The following is a 17,569-nucleotide window of genomic DNA, read 5'->3' as shown; positions in this document are numbered from 1 at the left end:
CCTACAAAAAACAAAAATTTACCTTGCATCTATTTTGTATGTAGATATATGTATACATGTTGTTTTCTGATGAAATATAAGGTCCCTACAAGCAGAAACTACTTCCTTTTGCCTTTGTATTTCCAAGATCTAGCAGAATGCCAGGAATATAGTAGGCATTTAATAAATGCTTGTTGACTAATTGATTGAGGTTCATCGTGATAGACATGTGTAGTAAAGGGCTTTCTGAACCCAAGGCAGCTTTAATTATACTCAGTAGACTCTATTTACTAAACAGAATATAGTCTCTTTACTAAGGCAGGAAACCAGATAATCCAATTAATCACAACATCCCATTCCCAGAATATCGTGGTAAATGGAAATTTTACTGTATTGACATCTTTTCCTAGCACAAGTTAAAGGTTTGTCCATATATACAAACAGAATCTGTTGACTTCTAATAGTCTTTATTTGGTCTGCAAACGGCTCTCCCTCCTCATCTCTGGTTCAGCCTGTGTCATGGCAGCCAGAAGATACCCAGAGGTTTCCCCATTGGCTCTGTTTATGTTAAAGGGAAAACAAAAGAAAAATAAAAACAAACAAATGTGCAACTTCCAATTTGGTGTGCGCTCTCTCTCTCTCTCTCTCTCTCTCTCTGTATGAACCAGGAGAAGGCACCAGCTTGTGCTGGAATGAATTTCATTATGTTTGAGAACACAGAGGATTTCCCCCCTGCAGCTTGTGATCTCTGAGGCACCACTCAGCATGTCATCTGTTCTTCCATCCTCTCCAAGAGGGCCACTCCTATTCTCTGCATGTGGCTCTGTTTCTACCTTCCACTCCAGGATGCCTTTCTAGGCCTCCCACAGCTTTCCATATCTTGAATTATTCCCTTCTGGGCAAGTGCTTCATCCCTGCCCAGAGTTGTTTCCAACTGATTCTGTCCATGGAGGTCTGCTCATGAGAACACCATGTCCCAACGCTGGCTCATGACTGATGTCTCGCAAGGGTTGATGACCATCTCCCTGCTGTCCTCATTGCCATCTCCCATTATGTCCGTATCTAGGCAGAGGCGGGAGGCCATGTGCTTGATTCGGGGGCCAGACTTAGCCCATCGCTAACAAAAGCAAAGAGGAGAGAGAATGAGCTGGGATACTGCTGACTAATAGCCCTTTCCCTATCAACAACTCCATGAGCTATGGCCTAATCAAAAATGCTTAACGGATATGGCTGGGACCTTCCAGGGAATTGATCTCACACAGTAATAAAACAGCAACTAATTGCTCAAGCAAGTGTGGGTTGTTGTTTTCCTTTTTAAAAATTAACACACAGATTCCTTAAGAGTCTGGCTAATATGGTGGATATTTAATAAATCTTGTTTTTCGCTGAAAAAAAAAATTAACACACACGCATATAAAGTCAATATGTCTGCCAGGAAAGCTTATTAGCAGAAGATCTCTCACCGTGGAATAGGCTTTGGGGGGATGGAAAGTAATTCACAAAAATATTTAAAGAAATTTTATATCAGTGAGCACATGAATGATGGGAGGAGGAAAACTGATTTAGACCTTGAAGGATCTTTGGAAATCATATAATCCAACCCTGTCATTTTACAGATGAAGAAACTGAGGCTTAAAGATATTATGTGATTTTCCCAATGTCGTGTAGGGATTAAGTGGTTGAGAAGGTGGTGAAGCCAGGTCCCGAGACTCTAAGATACAGAGATAGTAGGTATGGAGACTGCACAGAGTAGATTGGCTAGGAGGAGCTATCTCTATGATGGGTCAGGGTGATGGGGGCAGGGGAAAGTGCTGGTTAGGATTAAAAGAATTGGTTGCCCAAAGGTCACTCGGTTTCTGCTTGCATTCTGTGATGTGCCCCACTTCAGGATGATTTATAGCCTACAATGATCAAGAAGACCAAATGCTTATGCTGTGGAGGAACCCGGAGGTATAAAATCGTTATCCATTTATTAATATAGCACTTAGCACCAGAGTACCAAGCCCTTTAATAGGCACGTGCCTAGAGCATAAGCCCCTTGAATACAGGGGCTATGGAATAATAACAATACATTTATCCTGCATTTCCAGTTTCTAACCCTATGAGGTTAGCTGGGGGGGCAGTGGTTGGGTCTGTAATTTTATTGGTGTAGGGCAGAGGTGGCAAACACAAGGCCCTCAGATAACACACTCTCAATTACAACTAGAACTAGATTAAAATGTAATTGAGAAATATCTAACAAAATAAACAAAAATGCAATAGAAATACTTAAGGTTAATAGGTGGTTTTCTAAGTCAATATGTGAGCAGCAGGTAAATTTCTTTTTTCTTCTCCCCCCTCCCACCCTAGAGATGCACACCATTAGACATATATGTATGTATGTATGTATGTATGTATGTATGTATGTATGTATGTATGCATGCATATATATGTGTGTCTAGCCATACACACACATACATACACATATACGTAAAACCACACTTCAATTTATCGTTTCATTCCCTGGATGCAGATAGCACCTTCTTTCACATGTCCTTTGTAGTTAATCTGGGTATTCACAATAGTCAAAATGACTTATTCACTCAATGGATATGTTTGTTTTATTCCATAAATTAGAAATAAAATACATGAAAATTTAAAAAGAGAGAGATAATGGCCAGGGGGAAAAAGTGAGCAGCAGGGATCCTTATGTATGGTTTAGTGGCCCCCATTTCTAGTGAAGTTTTACACCACTGGTGTAGACAACTCCATCTACTAATGTAGGTCGGCAACTATTCAGTAACTTACAAGTGTTGGTTGCCTAGCCACTGAGTGGTAAAATGACTTACCCACAGTCACAAAGCCACTGTTGCTCAGAGGGAAGAACTTGAACCCAGATCTCCCTATCACACTATCCACAGAAGCTGTTCCAAACTTTCTCTTTTCTCCTCAAGCCTCCCACATCCCACCTTCTCCCACCTCTTAGCCAAGGGCCTCACATCCTACTTTACTTAGAAAACTGAAGTCGTTTGCCTTGAGCTCCTTCTTCTCGTTTCTTCATCTTAAAACACTTTGAACTCATTCTCTGCTTTGTCTTCCTGTTTCTCTAGTTGCTGATAATGAGATGGTCCTTCTTCCTAAAACCAATTATTTTTTCTATATGTGCCTTTGATACTATCTCTTCCCATCTTCTCTGGCAGATTGAGCCCTCAATCATTCCTTCTCTCTAATCTTCAATCTCTCCCTATCTATTGGTTCCTTCCCTACTGCCTTAAAACATGCCTGAGTCTCTCTGATTCCTAAAATACTTTCACTGGGCCCTATAATTCCCTCAAGCTATTGTCTACACCTCTTTTCCCATTCTCAGCCAAGCTGCTTGAAAAACCTGTCTACACCTGCTAGCCTTGCTTCCTCTCTCTCCTCAGTTCTTTGCAAATTAGCTCTCAATCTCATCACTCGGATGAAATTGTTGTCTCCAAACTCACAGACAATCTTTTAATTGTCAAATTTTCTTCACCATGTTTGATACTGTTGTCCACACTCTCCTCCTGTATATTTTTTCCTCTATGAGTTTTCATTATACTATTTTCTCCTGGATCTCCTCCTATCTCTCTGACTGATCCTTCTCAGTCTCCTTTGCTGGGCTAGCAGCTATAGCATGCCACCTAACTTTTCATTTTCCTTCTTTCCTCTTCTAATGTTGTCATTTTCTTTTCTTTCCCTTCCTTCTCCCAAGCCTATGACCAAGGTTCACTGGTAGAACCCAATATCTTTTATTTTTTCCAATTACATTTAAAGATAGTTTTCAACATTCATTTTTTAAGTTTTTGAGTTCCAAATTTTTCTCCCTCTCTCCCTTCCCGCACCCCTCCCCAAGAAGGCAAGCAATCTGTTATAGGTTATATGTGTGCAATCATGGAAACATTTCCACATTAGTTATGTAGAACTCAGTATCTTGAAGCATTGCTGCTGGGCCCTGTAATGGACCCACTTGGCCCTCACCTGTTTATCATCTCCTTCCTTGCAAGGAGAGAGCTGTACCTGAGAGCCAGGGAAAAGCATGTGCACTGACAAACACAACTGCTGCTGGCAGATCTGCTGGGCATAGGTATAAGCCCATTCCTGAAAGAGAGGGGAAAGAAATGAAGAAGCACTCAAATTTGGAAACACTGGGAACCTGGAGACGGGAATATCCTGAAGAGAAGAAGGAGGAGAAATAGCAGGAAAGGGAGGAGGGGAATGGAAATGGTGGTAGGAAAAGAGAGAGAGACAGAGACAGAGACAGAGAGAGGCAAGAGAATGAGGGAAGAGAGAAATGGGAGGGTAAAGATTACACTTATGAACCACAATAAACAGGAAAGGTCAATGGATTTAAAACTACACTTCCTCTCCTTCAAGTCTTTCTCCTCTCCAATATATCCTCCACACAGCTGCAAAATTTATATTTCTTGAGCATAAACCAGACCATATCACTCTCTTGCTCAAGAAACTCTAGTGGCTCCCTATTACCTCTCCTACAAAATAAAATCTTTGTTTGGCATTTAAAGTCCATCACAATCAGACTCCAATCCATCTTTCTAGATTTATTTCACATTACTCTCATTCGTATATTCTATTCTCCAATGAAGCTGGCCAACTCGCTAATCCCTGAATTTAGAATTCCCTCTCTTTCCTCTGTGTCTTTGCATGGGCTCTCTTCTTGACCTGTAATGTTCTCCTCTCCACCGTTGCCACTTGGAATCCATAGCTTTCTTTAAGGTTCAGCTAAGGTACCATCTCACACAGACAGCCTTTCCTGATCTCACTCCCCAAATGTTAATGTTTATCCACAAAACTACTTTGTATTCATTTATTTATGTGCTGCTGAATCCCACCCTAGTTGAATGTAAGTCATTTGAGGTTAGGGACAGTTGTTTTTTTTTAAATCTCTATATACCTCGTATTCAGTGCATTGCACATAGCAAGTCCTCATGAACTGAATTTAACTGAACTAAGGGCTAGAGGAAATTTTAAGGCCATAGAGTATAACCCTACTCTTTGACAGATGAAGAAAATAAGAAAAGGAAGATTAAATGACTTACATACACTCATATAAATATTACTACTACTACTACTACTACATAACTATTACTATAGGTAATAAGAAAAAGAGCACATAGCTTGCATTTATATAGCACTTTTAAGGTGTGCAAAGTCTTTTCCACATGCTATCTCATTTGATCTTCACAATCACACCTGGGAGGTAGGTGCTATTATTATCCCAATTTTACATCTAAAGAAACTGAGGCTAAGTGAGAAAAAGTGACTTGCTCAGCGTCACACAGCTAGTAAGTGTCCAAGGCTGGATCTGAACTTAGGTCTTCTTAACTCTAGGCCAAGCACTCCATCCAATGCACCATGCGACTGCATAATTAAGATATGAACCCAGGTTCTCTGAAAATTCAATCCAGCTTCTCTCACGATTCCAAGCTGATACATTTCAGCCCCCTGATCCCTTTTTCACAGGGCTGAGCCTAAGGATTGGTAAAAGAGTTTCTGACAGCCTGAAAGGAAGTGAAATTTGTGTAGTTTATCAAGACAAATGGTTATATTTATACTACATCTTTCATGTGAAAATCCCCAATTCTCTTTAAATGGGTCACTGTTCTTAACTCTCTGGTGAGATGACAATGGAATGTAGGCGGGTACCATGGGAAACCCTACTCTGACAAGACTCTTCCTTTCTTTTTGTAAAATGTGGATAATTCAGGGCACTGTCCCGTCTTTTCCTAATGCTGGTGACATTAAGATAAATGACTCAGGATTATAGACTAAAAAGGACCTCTTAGAGGTCATCTAGTCCAATCTCCTCATACTGAGGAAAATGAAGCCAAGAGAGGTGAACTGATTTTCATTTTTAAAACTTTTTAAAATCGTATTTTTACTTTCAGTTTCAAATTCTCTCCCTCCCTTTACTCTCTCCTCCACCTATTGAGAAGGCAAGAAATATTCTATCCAGTACACATATGTAGAAATACATGAAAATATATTTTTGTATCAGCCATGTTCTAGGAAAAAATAGTAAGCAAAATATAGGTAAAAATGCTTGGACACCTTGTGTACATCAGTTCTCGGAAAAACAACAACAACAACAACAATAATAATAATAATAACAACAATTTAGAGGATGATACATCATGAGTGCTTCAGATTTGTGGTGGATCATTGTGTTGATTAGAGTTACTAAGCCTTTCACAGTTGACTATCTTTACAATATTGCTGTTACTACAGATTATTCTCCTAGTACTGCTCACTTCATATTGCATCATTTCATGTCTTCTCACAGTTTTTTAAGCCATCCTCTTCATTTCTTACAGCATAATATTATATATTCCATATACCATAACTTGTTCAACCATTCCCCAACTGATGGGCATCCCCTCAGTTTCCAATTCTTTGCCACCACAAAAAGAAGTGCTACAAATGTTTTTCTACATACGGATATTTTTCTTTGTCTTTTGATCTCCTTGGGTTATAGAACTAGCAGTGGTATTGTTGGGTATAAAGGTATGTATAGTTTTATAATCCTTTGGGGATAGTTCTAAATTGTTCTCTAGAATGGTTGGACTAGTTCACAGCTCTACCAACAGTGCATTAGTATACTAATTTTCTTACATCCTCTCCAGAATGTTATTCTCCTTTTCTGTCATCTTAGCCAACCTGATGGGTGTGAGGTGGTATTTTAGATTTGTTTTAATTTGCATTTCTCTAATTACTGGGGTTTTAGAGAATTTTTATTGATAGCTTTGATTTCTTCCTCCAAAAACTGCCTGGTTCATATCCTTTGACCATTTATTAATTGGGGAATGGCTCCTTTTTTATATATTTCACTCAATTCCTTACATATTTGAGAAATGACACATTTATCAAAGAAACTCACAGCTAAATTCTGCCCCCTTTTCCCCAGTTTCCTGCTTTTCTTCTAATTTTGGCTATATTGGTTTTGTTTGTACAAACCCTTTTTAATTTTATGTAATTAAAATCATCCATTTTACCCCTTGTGAACCTCAATATTATCTCTTGTTTGGTCATGACCTCTTCCCCTCTCCATAGATCTGGGATAATTTCTTTCATGCTCCCTTTACTTGCTTATATCATCCTTTACATCCAAATCACATACCCATTTTTGAGTTTACCTTGGTATACGATATGAGATGTTGGTTTCTACCCTAATTTCTACCAGATTACTTTCCAGTTTCACACTTTTCCCCCCTTAATTCCCTTGATAGTCTTGACCTTTTTGTTCCTCCAGATGAATTTTGTTATCATTCTCCTAGCTCTATAAGTTAATTTTTGGTAGTTTGACTGGTATGACACTGAATAAGTAAATTAATTTAGGTAGTATTGTCATTTTCATTATATTGGCTCAGTCTACCCATGAGCAATTAATATTTTTTCCAGTTATTCAGATCTGTCTTTATTTGTATGAAGTGTTTTGTAATTGTGTTCCCATAGTTTTATGCCCTGTATTAGGATCAATTTTTGTAAAGGTACCATGTACAGATAAAAAAGGCATACTGCTTTCTATTCCCATTCAGTATTCTCCAGAGAGCTATCATATCTAACTTTTGTAAAATTCTATTCATCTTCTTCATTTCTTTCTTATCTATTTTACAGTTAGATTTATCTAGATCTGAGGGAAGTTAAGTTGAGGTTTCCCACTAATATAGCTTTACTATTTCCTCCTGTAATTCATTTAACTTTTTCTTCAATAATTTAGATGGTATGCCATTTGGGGCATATATACTCAGAATTTGGTTCAACATGCTTTTTTAAATTGCTGTAGAAGAATGTGTTGGGAGAGGTTGACAAAAATGCTGACTTCACTCTGCCATTTTGCCCCCCCCCAACCTATTAACTTTCCCAAGGTCTATCTTTCTATCTGTATCTGCATCTCTCTCTGTCTCTCTCTCTCTCCCATTGTGGCTCTTGGGTATGCGACTGACCAAGAAGTGATATCAAAAAGCCTGAACCAAGTAATTCTTAAAGATGGTTTTAATACCTTTTAAAGAAAAATTAGCCTAAGTTCCTTGAGGATAATGACTAGGATATTGTTCCCACTATAAAATGTAAGCTCCTTGAGAGCAGGACTTATTTTTCATTTTGTCATTGTCTTCTCAGCTCAGCCAGTTATTTTCAAGTGCCCTTCTCTGCGAGCCTCTGGGCCTAGACTGTTCTGGCCTTGACTCCTTCCAGGTCAGGAGCCAAGAAGGTTGCTTTGGCCAATAAGTCTTTCTTGAATAGGACACATTGTCAATCTGCTTCTCAGGCCTATCTATCATGCCCATTCTTGTTGACATCCCAGACCCTGACCTTCTGACCTGTGGATTGTCTTGTCTATTTGACCTATCAGTATGAACCTTGACTTGCACTCATTTGCTCCCATGGAATCAGCATGGATCTGATGTTTTTATTATTTTGATCTCCCTCATTATAGGCATCCTGGTGCATACTGATCTATGTGATACTGCCCCTAACCTAACTTTAGGCCTCCAAACTGGTCTGCCCTGTCTATGTAGATGTTTGTCATCATCACCATCATCATCCTCATCATCCTCATCATCATTTCATCTTACTCCAAATCTATGATTCTGTTCAGACAAAAATACACATTCTATCCCATCAGGATAAGGTTTCGCTGAGCCACGGCCCCTTGTAAAACTTGTTAGTTTCTTCCCTCCACTTCTCTATGATGTGGGACAGCCTCACAATACCAATTTTACAGATGATGAAACAAGTGAAATAACTCATCTGAAGTCTCAGGGCAAGCCAATGGTTGAGTCAAGAAATAAAACCTCTGGACCCAGAAGCTGCTAATTCACCTGGTCTGTCTTTCTCAGCAGCTCTGAACCTAGGCCTTCTCACAAACTCTGAAATTTCTTCTGGATTTTCAGGCCACTGAAAAGATGGGTTAATGACATCCTTTCTTGCTTCTTTTCCCCAATTCTATAACCTTCTGGGTGGAAAGTCAGACATCCCAGTGTGAGGTTTTAATTTCTGAATATAAACACCTTCTGGGCCAACATGTAAGCAGTGTTGGATCATAGGACCTGTAAAGCACTTGACTGACAGATCATCTATTCCAACCTTGACCATTTTCTAGATGGGGAACCCAAAACCTAGAGAGATTAAGAGAGTTATCACACAGCTAGTTTAGTAAAAGAGCTAGAATTTAAAATCTGGATTCTTTAGTTTAAAAATTCCCAAATAATTAAGCAATCAACAAACATCTATTAAGTGCTTACTAGGTGCTGTATACTGTGGCAAATGCCAAATAGTCAAAGCAGAAGTGAAACAGTCTTTTTCCTCCAAGAGCTTATATTCTTTTGGGGGAACTAATATGTGCAAACCTAAGGATATACATAACAGATAGAAAATAATAATTTTAGAGGGGAAGTCACTAGTTGTTCAGGTGTTTTCAGTCATGTCTGACTCTTCGTGACCCCATTTGGGGTTTTCTTGGCAATGATACTGGAGTGGTTCGCCATTTCCTTCTCCAGCTAATTTTACAGATAAGGAACTGAAGCAAACAGGGTGAAGTGACTTGCCCAGGGTCACTCAGCTAGTAAGTGTCTGAAGGCAGATTTGAATTCAGATCTTCCTGACTCCAGGTCTATCCACTACTACCACCTAGTAGCTGAGGATATTGAAAAAGGCTTCATGTAGCTTGAGCTGAGCCATGATGGAACATAGGGATTCCAGGAGATAGAGATTAGGAGGGAGTCCAGGCATGGAGGACAACCAATGAAAGGGCAGAAAGAGAATGAGCAATGTCACGCTTGAGGCTCAGTAAGGTGATCAGTTTGAGAACAGTACTTGGAAAGGAGTAATGTGGATAGAGCTGAAAAGGCAGGTCAAGGCTAGGTTGTGAAGGGCTTTAAATATTTAAGAGAGTGTATATATGATCCTAGAGGTAATATGGAGCTACTGGACTGACTCCAGCGTAGGGGAGTATTAAGACCTCTTGAGAGATTTGCATAACAATTAGTTCTGCATCTTCAATCATCAGTTAGAAAAGAGAAACCCAGGAGTTCAAACATCCAAAGTTTTGATCTGTGCCCAATTCCTTCCCAGCTTCCCTTTTAGATCTGCCTGCTTCACTAGGGAAGCCTACATGTTGGCAGTGTCCCATAAGAAGGTGCCAAGGAGCTCTCCAAAGGCTGAGTGGCATTTTAACACCCACACCCACACAGAGACTGCTTCCAGAGGTATGAAGACAGTGAGAAGCCTGAGAATGTCAAGATGAATCCTTGGCTTGAGAAGGCTTTTTATTTAAGCTGGCAAATAGAATTTCAATCATGACTTGGAGCTGTTGTTGGAAGAGGGCCTTCCCTGGGAGGGGACACTTGTCACTGGGATGCCTCTTCTGAGGCCTCCAGTATTAAATGAAATATTGGAATGGCTTTACCTTGAGCGAAGCCCACTGGCAAATCTCTCCTCCTCTCATGGCAGCCACTGCAAGGAGAGAAACTAAGGCAAAGATGGAATGTCTCAAAGAGGAAAAAAAAGGAAGGTAGGACACTAGGGTGAGAGGGAGAATGCCTCAGCAGCATTTTTCAAAGTCTGATTGGCTGCCTGTATGAAAAGATGCATGAAACACTGATCTCAGCCCTCACACTTGGTTTCCCATCAGCAGGTACTTTACTGGCAATTATATAATTCAGCCTGACCACACTCCTGAGAAACACTGATCAGCGGACACACTGCAAGGAAGCGAGGGAAGAGAGGAGCTGTGCTCATGGCCCAGGACACGCGGCAAGGGCCTGCAGTCTAAGAAGTTTCCGATTCTCATTCTGCAGCTTGTCAAGCTTCCTGGAATGGCCCATGATGAATGGGTTTATTAAATGAATCCTGGAGTCAGTTTCTGACTCCAGGAAGACAGCGGTGTCTGCACTATCTGGTGCTGTCCCTGGCTTGGTACCAACAGTGAAGTGACCTGAAGCTCTTTATAACATCTTTATCTTGGGGAAAGTTGGCCAAATTGTAATCAGTTATTAAGGTTCCCTCTCTTTTTTGTACATACATGTACATTCACATAAGTACACACATGCACTGACACAAACATCTACTACTATGTTGTTGAAAGAAAATGAAATTCTTTAACAAAGGCAAGCCCAGAGGGAGAATGCTCCTGAGAGTCCAGCCAGGGAGGAAGCTGTACCCTCAGTCAGTGGGAGCAAGTAACAGCAGAGGGGGCAGGGAGTTGAACACATTCACTATCAATGCCCTTCCTTTTCATTCATTTCATTTTCATTTCTTTTTGTTTGTTTTTCCACTCTATCAAAAAAATTTTCAATGAACAAAAATCCACCTTCTCTCTCCTATCTCCTCCCCTTCCAATTGAGAAAGAAAAACAAAAACAAAATCCCATTATAAACATAGACAGTCAAGCAAAACAAATCCCCTCATTGGCTATGTCCAAAAAAAATATGTCCCATTTGCACCCTGAATCCATCACTTCTTTTTCATGAAGTAGGTAGCATGTTTCATCACGTATACTCTGGAATCATGGTCGGTCATTAAGTCAATCAAAGTTCCTAAATTTTTCAAGGTGGTTTATCTTTACAATACTACTGTTATTGTACACATTTTGCTCCCAATTCTGTTCCCTTCACTCTGTATCAGTTCATACAAGTTTTCTAAGGTTTCTCTGAAGTCACTCCCTTCATCATTTCTTATAGCACAATAGTATTCTATCACATTTACATACCATAACTTCTTCCAACATTCCCTAATTCTTTGCCACCACAAAAAGAGCTGTTATAATTATTTTTGTACATGCTTACTGTTTGTTTTGCTTAGGACTAATCTCTCCTTTGATCTACCCTTCCCTTATTTCCCCCTCTCCCTTCTCCCCTTTTCCTCCTGCTTTTTTTGTGAATGAAATATATTTCTATGCCCAGCTATGTGCATGTGTATGTGTAGTCTTCCATCTTCTGACCAGTTCATCGAAAGTGAAGTTGAAGTGTCATCTGCTCTGTCCACTCCCTCCTCCTGGTTTCTAAAGACTTTTAGTAGCGTACTCCAATTATGTGAGATAATTTCCCTCATCCTTCCTTTCCCTTTCCTCTTTAGTGTATTTGTCTTCCCTTCCCTATCCATTCATCTTTTAGGATCATTAAAACACACTAGACTATTTCCAGGTCCTTTGTTTAATTAGACTCCCTCTATGACCCCTGATGCTAATAGGGTTCTGGGGCGGAGGGGACTTGTATATCATCATTCCATATTCTTTCCTTAGTCCCTTTATGATTGTCCACTCTGCTTCCCAGTCAAGGCCACACAGCTGCTGCTTCCTTCTGAACTTGCTCCTTATTTAGTATACGGCAGATGGTGAGTGGCAGTTCCTTACTCTGGAATGCCATGCCTAAAGGCTGGTCCTTTTCTTAGGTCTGGATCTGTGACTCAGAACTGGGCAATAAGCAAGAGTTGACAACTGGCATCTATTTCTATACCTCACACAAGTTCAAGTCCCCCTTTGCTAGATTTGAAACCACTCCTTGCCCTAATAACAGACCCTCCCTGCTCAGGAATGTTCTATTTGTCTATTCCTGGCTAGACCTTATCCCCAATGAACAAAGACTTAAGATGAGCTGGTCTGGAAAAAATGACTCACTGTGATTTTTTTTCTTGGATTTCCTGATAAGGACTCCATCTGTTGTCAACAAACACAGTTTGAGCACCTCCTATGTGCAGGGCACTGTGCTAGGTGATGCTCATGTAAAGATAAGCAACCATGTAACACCTTCCAATAAAGACCTTAAGGTCTAATGGGGGAAAGGAGGTAAGACATGTTCACAGATAACTATGGCAAAAATGTAAAGAGCTAATGAAAGTCCAGAAAAAGTGATAAAAGGAATTTAATGAGGAAGATATCACTTTCAGGGCGTGAGGGGGTGGGGAATCAGGAAAGGCTTCATGGAGAAGGTGGTATTTGAGTTGAGGCTTGAAGGAAAGGAATTTTTTAACAGACTGAGATATGGAAGGAGCATGTTTCAGATATCAGGAGCTGCCAAAATGAATACACAGGTTTGCATGCCAACACAAATACCTTCAGCCTTCTTTTTGGAATGACCTCTCATTCCTTCCTATTCACAAATACTCTAGGGGGAGGCAGTAGTTCACCAAAGGACTTCAGGGACATCTGAGACTCAATGCTCAAAAGGCTTAGTTCTTTAAAATGACAATGCAATGTCTTTACTGATTACTGAGCAGCAATGTTATTGACTCAGTGGCTCTTTCATAAAGAATGACCCCAACCCTTGCCTTTCTTCTCTTCCTATTTGAAGACTGGATGAGGACTATGCAAGCCTTTCTCTGGAGGGCTGATTCCTTTTCCCCCACCCTGTGAGAAATGGTGGACTATAAGCAGATGGCAGTCAAAGGTACATATAGAGACTTAAGTAAAAGCCTAAGTCTGGGCCTTGGCTGTTTCATCCACTTTATTTCTTTCCTGAGTATAGGTGACTGAACAGTGATCTTGTGATACACATGTCCAACCCTGAAGGCCATATTGTAAGTTCTACAGGTTCATAGCTTCTGGATTCTCAGTTGGTACCTGCTGTTATAGAGGAGGAGCCCTCTGTAACTTCATTAGTGCTTCCTGGAGAAGATGACCACCAGTGAGAGCATGAACCTGACTTCCCGGCCCAGATAGAAGACAAAAGCCTGGAGGAAACTGGATAATACATAGCTAAAATGAAATGTAAGATGTCTGGTCTACACTCCTGAAAAATGATTTATGTTTTTTTTGATGTCTGTAAGTCTCACGTTCCTTGGAGAGTATGACAATAATTATAAATTACTGTATTCTATTTTAAGTCTTTAGTCAAAGCATGCACAGGAGTCTTTATATTAAGTACTCATGTGAAAATGAAATAAATAGCTATCTCATATATGATTTACATAGTTCATTGAGCAGGTGCTTTCATTCCTCCCTTTTAGGGGAGACCCTAGACATAAATTAAACCTGAGTTTTAAGTATATTAAACCTAAGCTCTTCCTTATAGTACTGAGTAAGAAGCATATATAACCAAACTGTGCAAAAAAGATCCTAATCCTTATTTTAGATTGTCAAACTCCTTCAGGATTGAACATAATCCATATGTGTGCATACAGTGCTGAGAAGAAGTGCTTCCTTAGTGGAAGGCATCCAGGGACAGTGCCCCAGTCCCTTGGGTCTAGCAGCAGTTCTTATTGTTTCTCTTGCATAAGTCCAGGTTCCTGAAGGATAACACTTCTGTAATTCCTGGTAGTAATGACCTGGTTCTGAATTGGCATCTAGAAACTCCTCTGTTTTCAAAAACAAATCTATACAAATCAGCTATTTTAAAATGCTGTTTAGTCACTGAAACTTCATGAGGGTGTCAACCATGGAGAGCCTTTGGATTTCATGCTTGGATCTTAGCTTCCTCATAGGAATCATAGAGAGATAAACCACTTTCAGTTATTCTCTATACCCAATGGAAAGTACCTGTTATTATCCTTTACCATTGCAAAGTTAAGTCATACTTGCTTGGTCCATAAGTATTTCTAGAGGTTTCTGACTTGCTCTCCAAGGATGTCTATTAATCCTTTTCCTTCTTTTTTTCAAAAGAAAATATTAACCTTTCCACAGCTGCTTTAAGGAGATGGGCTCTGTAATGAGTTTATATTGTACAGATTGTTATGATAATGCTTTCCAAACCTGGAGAATATTTTATAGCCCCAAAAGTGTACATTAAGACTAGTTTAATGTAGGTGTTAATTGCTTTAAATGGGTTCTTCCCATTCAGTTTTGATTTCAAGATGCTAGTAAGTTGAACTCAATGTAGTCATGCACAGCCTTCTCTGTGATATCCTCATGTGCCTTGCCTAGAGCAGACCAACATGCCTGTAGGTGTTATCTTCATCAATTACCTCAATAAGACCTCTGGATCCAAGCTCAAAGCCTTCTGTCTCTATCTTTCTCCGGTATACATAAATAATTTATACTGATTAAATGTAAATATCATTTGGATATCATTCAAGAACAATTCCATCATATGAAGGTACTATTTAATGTGTTTTTCAGTGGAGTCTTATAATCATGATTATAATTACATCAAATAATTGGTTATTAAGATGTTTTGGTTTGATTCCTTCTTTAACCTGGAGGACATATTTAGTTTAATTTTGAAGGGATAATAATGTATTTCAGGTTGCACAAGACTATATTGGACTTAAATTATGTCCCTGAAAAATGCTACATCTTCTATCAATTGTTCTTGACATTACTGTGTTGGTATTATATTTTACACAGGGAAGGTTTTCCATGTGGGCATATTATTATTATTTAGGATTCACTGGGGATTAGCAGGTTGCACAAGATGGGAATCATATAAATTGTATGTTTAGATAGGAACAGATGGAGGATATTCACGATCTCTCTTCTATGCATTTCTTTCCTCAAGACGGTAAGTTTTCAGACATTTCTTGAATTATGGAAGATATTTGTGGGTTATGGTAGGCAGGAGAGGCCCTGAGGGTGCTGGAGTGGAGAGATATTGAGAGACACAGAAAGACAGAGACGGAGACAGAAATACAGAGAAATACAGAGAAAGAGAAAGAGACAGAGACAAAAGAATGAATAATTCAGCTAAGGAAGACAGGAGGGACAGGTAGACAGGAGATGACAAGGAAAATGAGAACCAGATCTAAGAAGGGAAAAGTTTACTTTGTGACCATCATAAACCACCCCAGACAAAGTTGTTTTCCAAAGGGACTCTTTAGATAATACTGACCATTGCTGGGGCAGAGCTCCATGACTGAGTAATGGTTTAGTCTAAAAGTAAATGAGACATTAGGGGTCACACCTACCTGCAATAGATGAACCAGCTCGCAGCAAAACCAACTGACTTATTTTGATGGCTTTCAGGATCAATACCAATCACTACAGTTAAATTGATTGTATGGCGATCCATATCAATCATAGCGACGGATGAAATAAATGGATCAGCCACGCCATGCCCCTGCTCATTTTGTACCTGAAAACAGCCTGTATTTGAGGCATCTAGGTCCTCTAAAAATACTTCAAGGGGGAGTATCTGATAGACTGACTTAAATCTGTCAGATATTCTCCAATATATGCCAAGAAAACGGATGGGCCTGGAGAAATTCTCTGGCTCAGCGAGAGAAGACTTTGGATCCTGCTCAAGTAACCTTTCATTATCCATCCATAAAATCTACCTGTCTTGTAATCCCTCTCCAAATTCAATTCAATAAGCATTTTGTCGAGAATTTACTATTGTGTGCTTGGTACCACGCTAAGAACTAGGGATTCAATGACTAAAGAAGAACAGTCCCTTCCCTCAAAAAGCTTACATCCTACTAGGAGAAAACACATACACAGCAAAGCCATGTACAAAATACATGGAATAAAAACGAAGTAATTTCTGGAGTGGGAGAGAGCATTAATACCTGGGGAGATCAGGAGAAGCTCCCAAGGCATGGAACACTTGATCTGTGCTTTGAAGGAAGTTAGGAAATTTTCTCATTAAAAGTGAGGAAACAGAATATCCCAAGAATAAGAAATAGCCTGTGCAAGGCCCAAGGGTCAGGGATGCAAAGTCACTTAATGGAGAACAAGTTGGCCACTTTGGTTGGAATTTAGGGTATATAAGGTGAATTAATGTGGAAAAAAGCTGAGAAACACAGGATGGAGCTAGATTTCAAATGCCAAATAGAAGAGCTTGTAATTTTATCCAGGACACAGTAGGAATCCACTGAAATTTCTTGAAAGGGAGAATGACACAGTCAGATGCGGGCTTTAGGAATACCAGTTTTGCAGCTCTGTGTAGGATGGATTGGAGAAAGGGAAGGACTAGAGATGAGACTAATTAGGAGGCTAGTGCAATAGTTTAGGCAAGCAGTGATGAGGGCCTAACCCAGGGTGGTGGATGCTTGTGTAGAGAGAAGGGGGTAGGTGCAAGAGATGTTACGGAGGTAGAATAGACAACATTTGTCAATTGATTGAATGTGGGAGATGGACAGTGAGAACTTGAGGATGATTTTGTGATTCTAAGCCCAAGTGGAAGTATGATGGTACCCTTTACAGAAATAAAGAAGTTAGGGAAAGGGAAAGGGTTTTTTTTTTTTTTCAGTAGGGAGATAATAATTTCTGTTCTGGACATATTAAGTTTGAGATATCTATAGGGCATCCATATGGAGACATGGGCCTGGAACTCAGGAGAAAGATGAGAGCTGGATATGTGTAGTTAGAAGTCCCTTGAATACAGATAGGAACTGATGAAATCATTGAGAGAAAAAGGTCTAGGACAAAGGGTTCAAAGACTTTTGAGTTAGACCGAATGACCTCTGAGGTCTTTGCTTCTATAAGCATGTGAAGCAGGAAGTAGAAGGCCTAAGAGGACAAAATACCACAGGTTGAGGGGCAGAGATGATAGGGAGCGACAGAGAAAGGGAACACTCACTGAACAAGCATATAGGAGAAATGGCAGGATAAGGTGAGGGCGAATGGTGACTATAGCTACAGAAGAAGCACGTGGCAATGCTATGACATGAGGTATAGAAGAGTCTATAGAGGACTGGCTAG

The 17,569-nt window shown here is 39.8% G+C and overlaps 1 protein-coding gene across 1 annotated transcript in view; it reads right to left on the bottom strand.

Annotated features, from left to right (window-relative positions):
* Positions 1 to 346: 346 nt before the first annotated feature.
* The window catches only part of GALNT14 (polypeptide N-acetylgalactosaminyltransferase 14), a 344,571-nt gene continuing 327,348 nt past the window's right edge, over positions 347 to 17,569 (bottom strand). Inside the window, 2 exon segments of the mRNA XM_078149778.1 lie at positions 347 to 1,096; positions 3,961 to 4,080. Of these exon segments, the coding sequence (XP_078005904.1) occupies positions 938 to 1,096; positions 3,961 to 4,080 (279 nt within the window). The 3' untranslated portion in view covers positions 347 to 937.

Source organism: Phascolarctos cinereus, unplaced genomic scaffold (assembly GCF_003287225.1).
Source record: "Phascolarctos cinereus isolate Bilbo 61053 unplaced genomic scaffold, phaCin_HiC Scaffold_2;HRSCAF=192, whole genome shotgun sequence".
Taxonomy (NCBI): domain Eukaryota; kingdom Metazoa; phylum Chordata; class Mammalia; order Diprotodontia; family Phascolarctidae; genus Phascolarctos; species Phascolarctos cinereus.
This window is presented reverse-complemented; position numbering and strand designations above follow the sequence as displayed.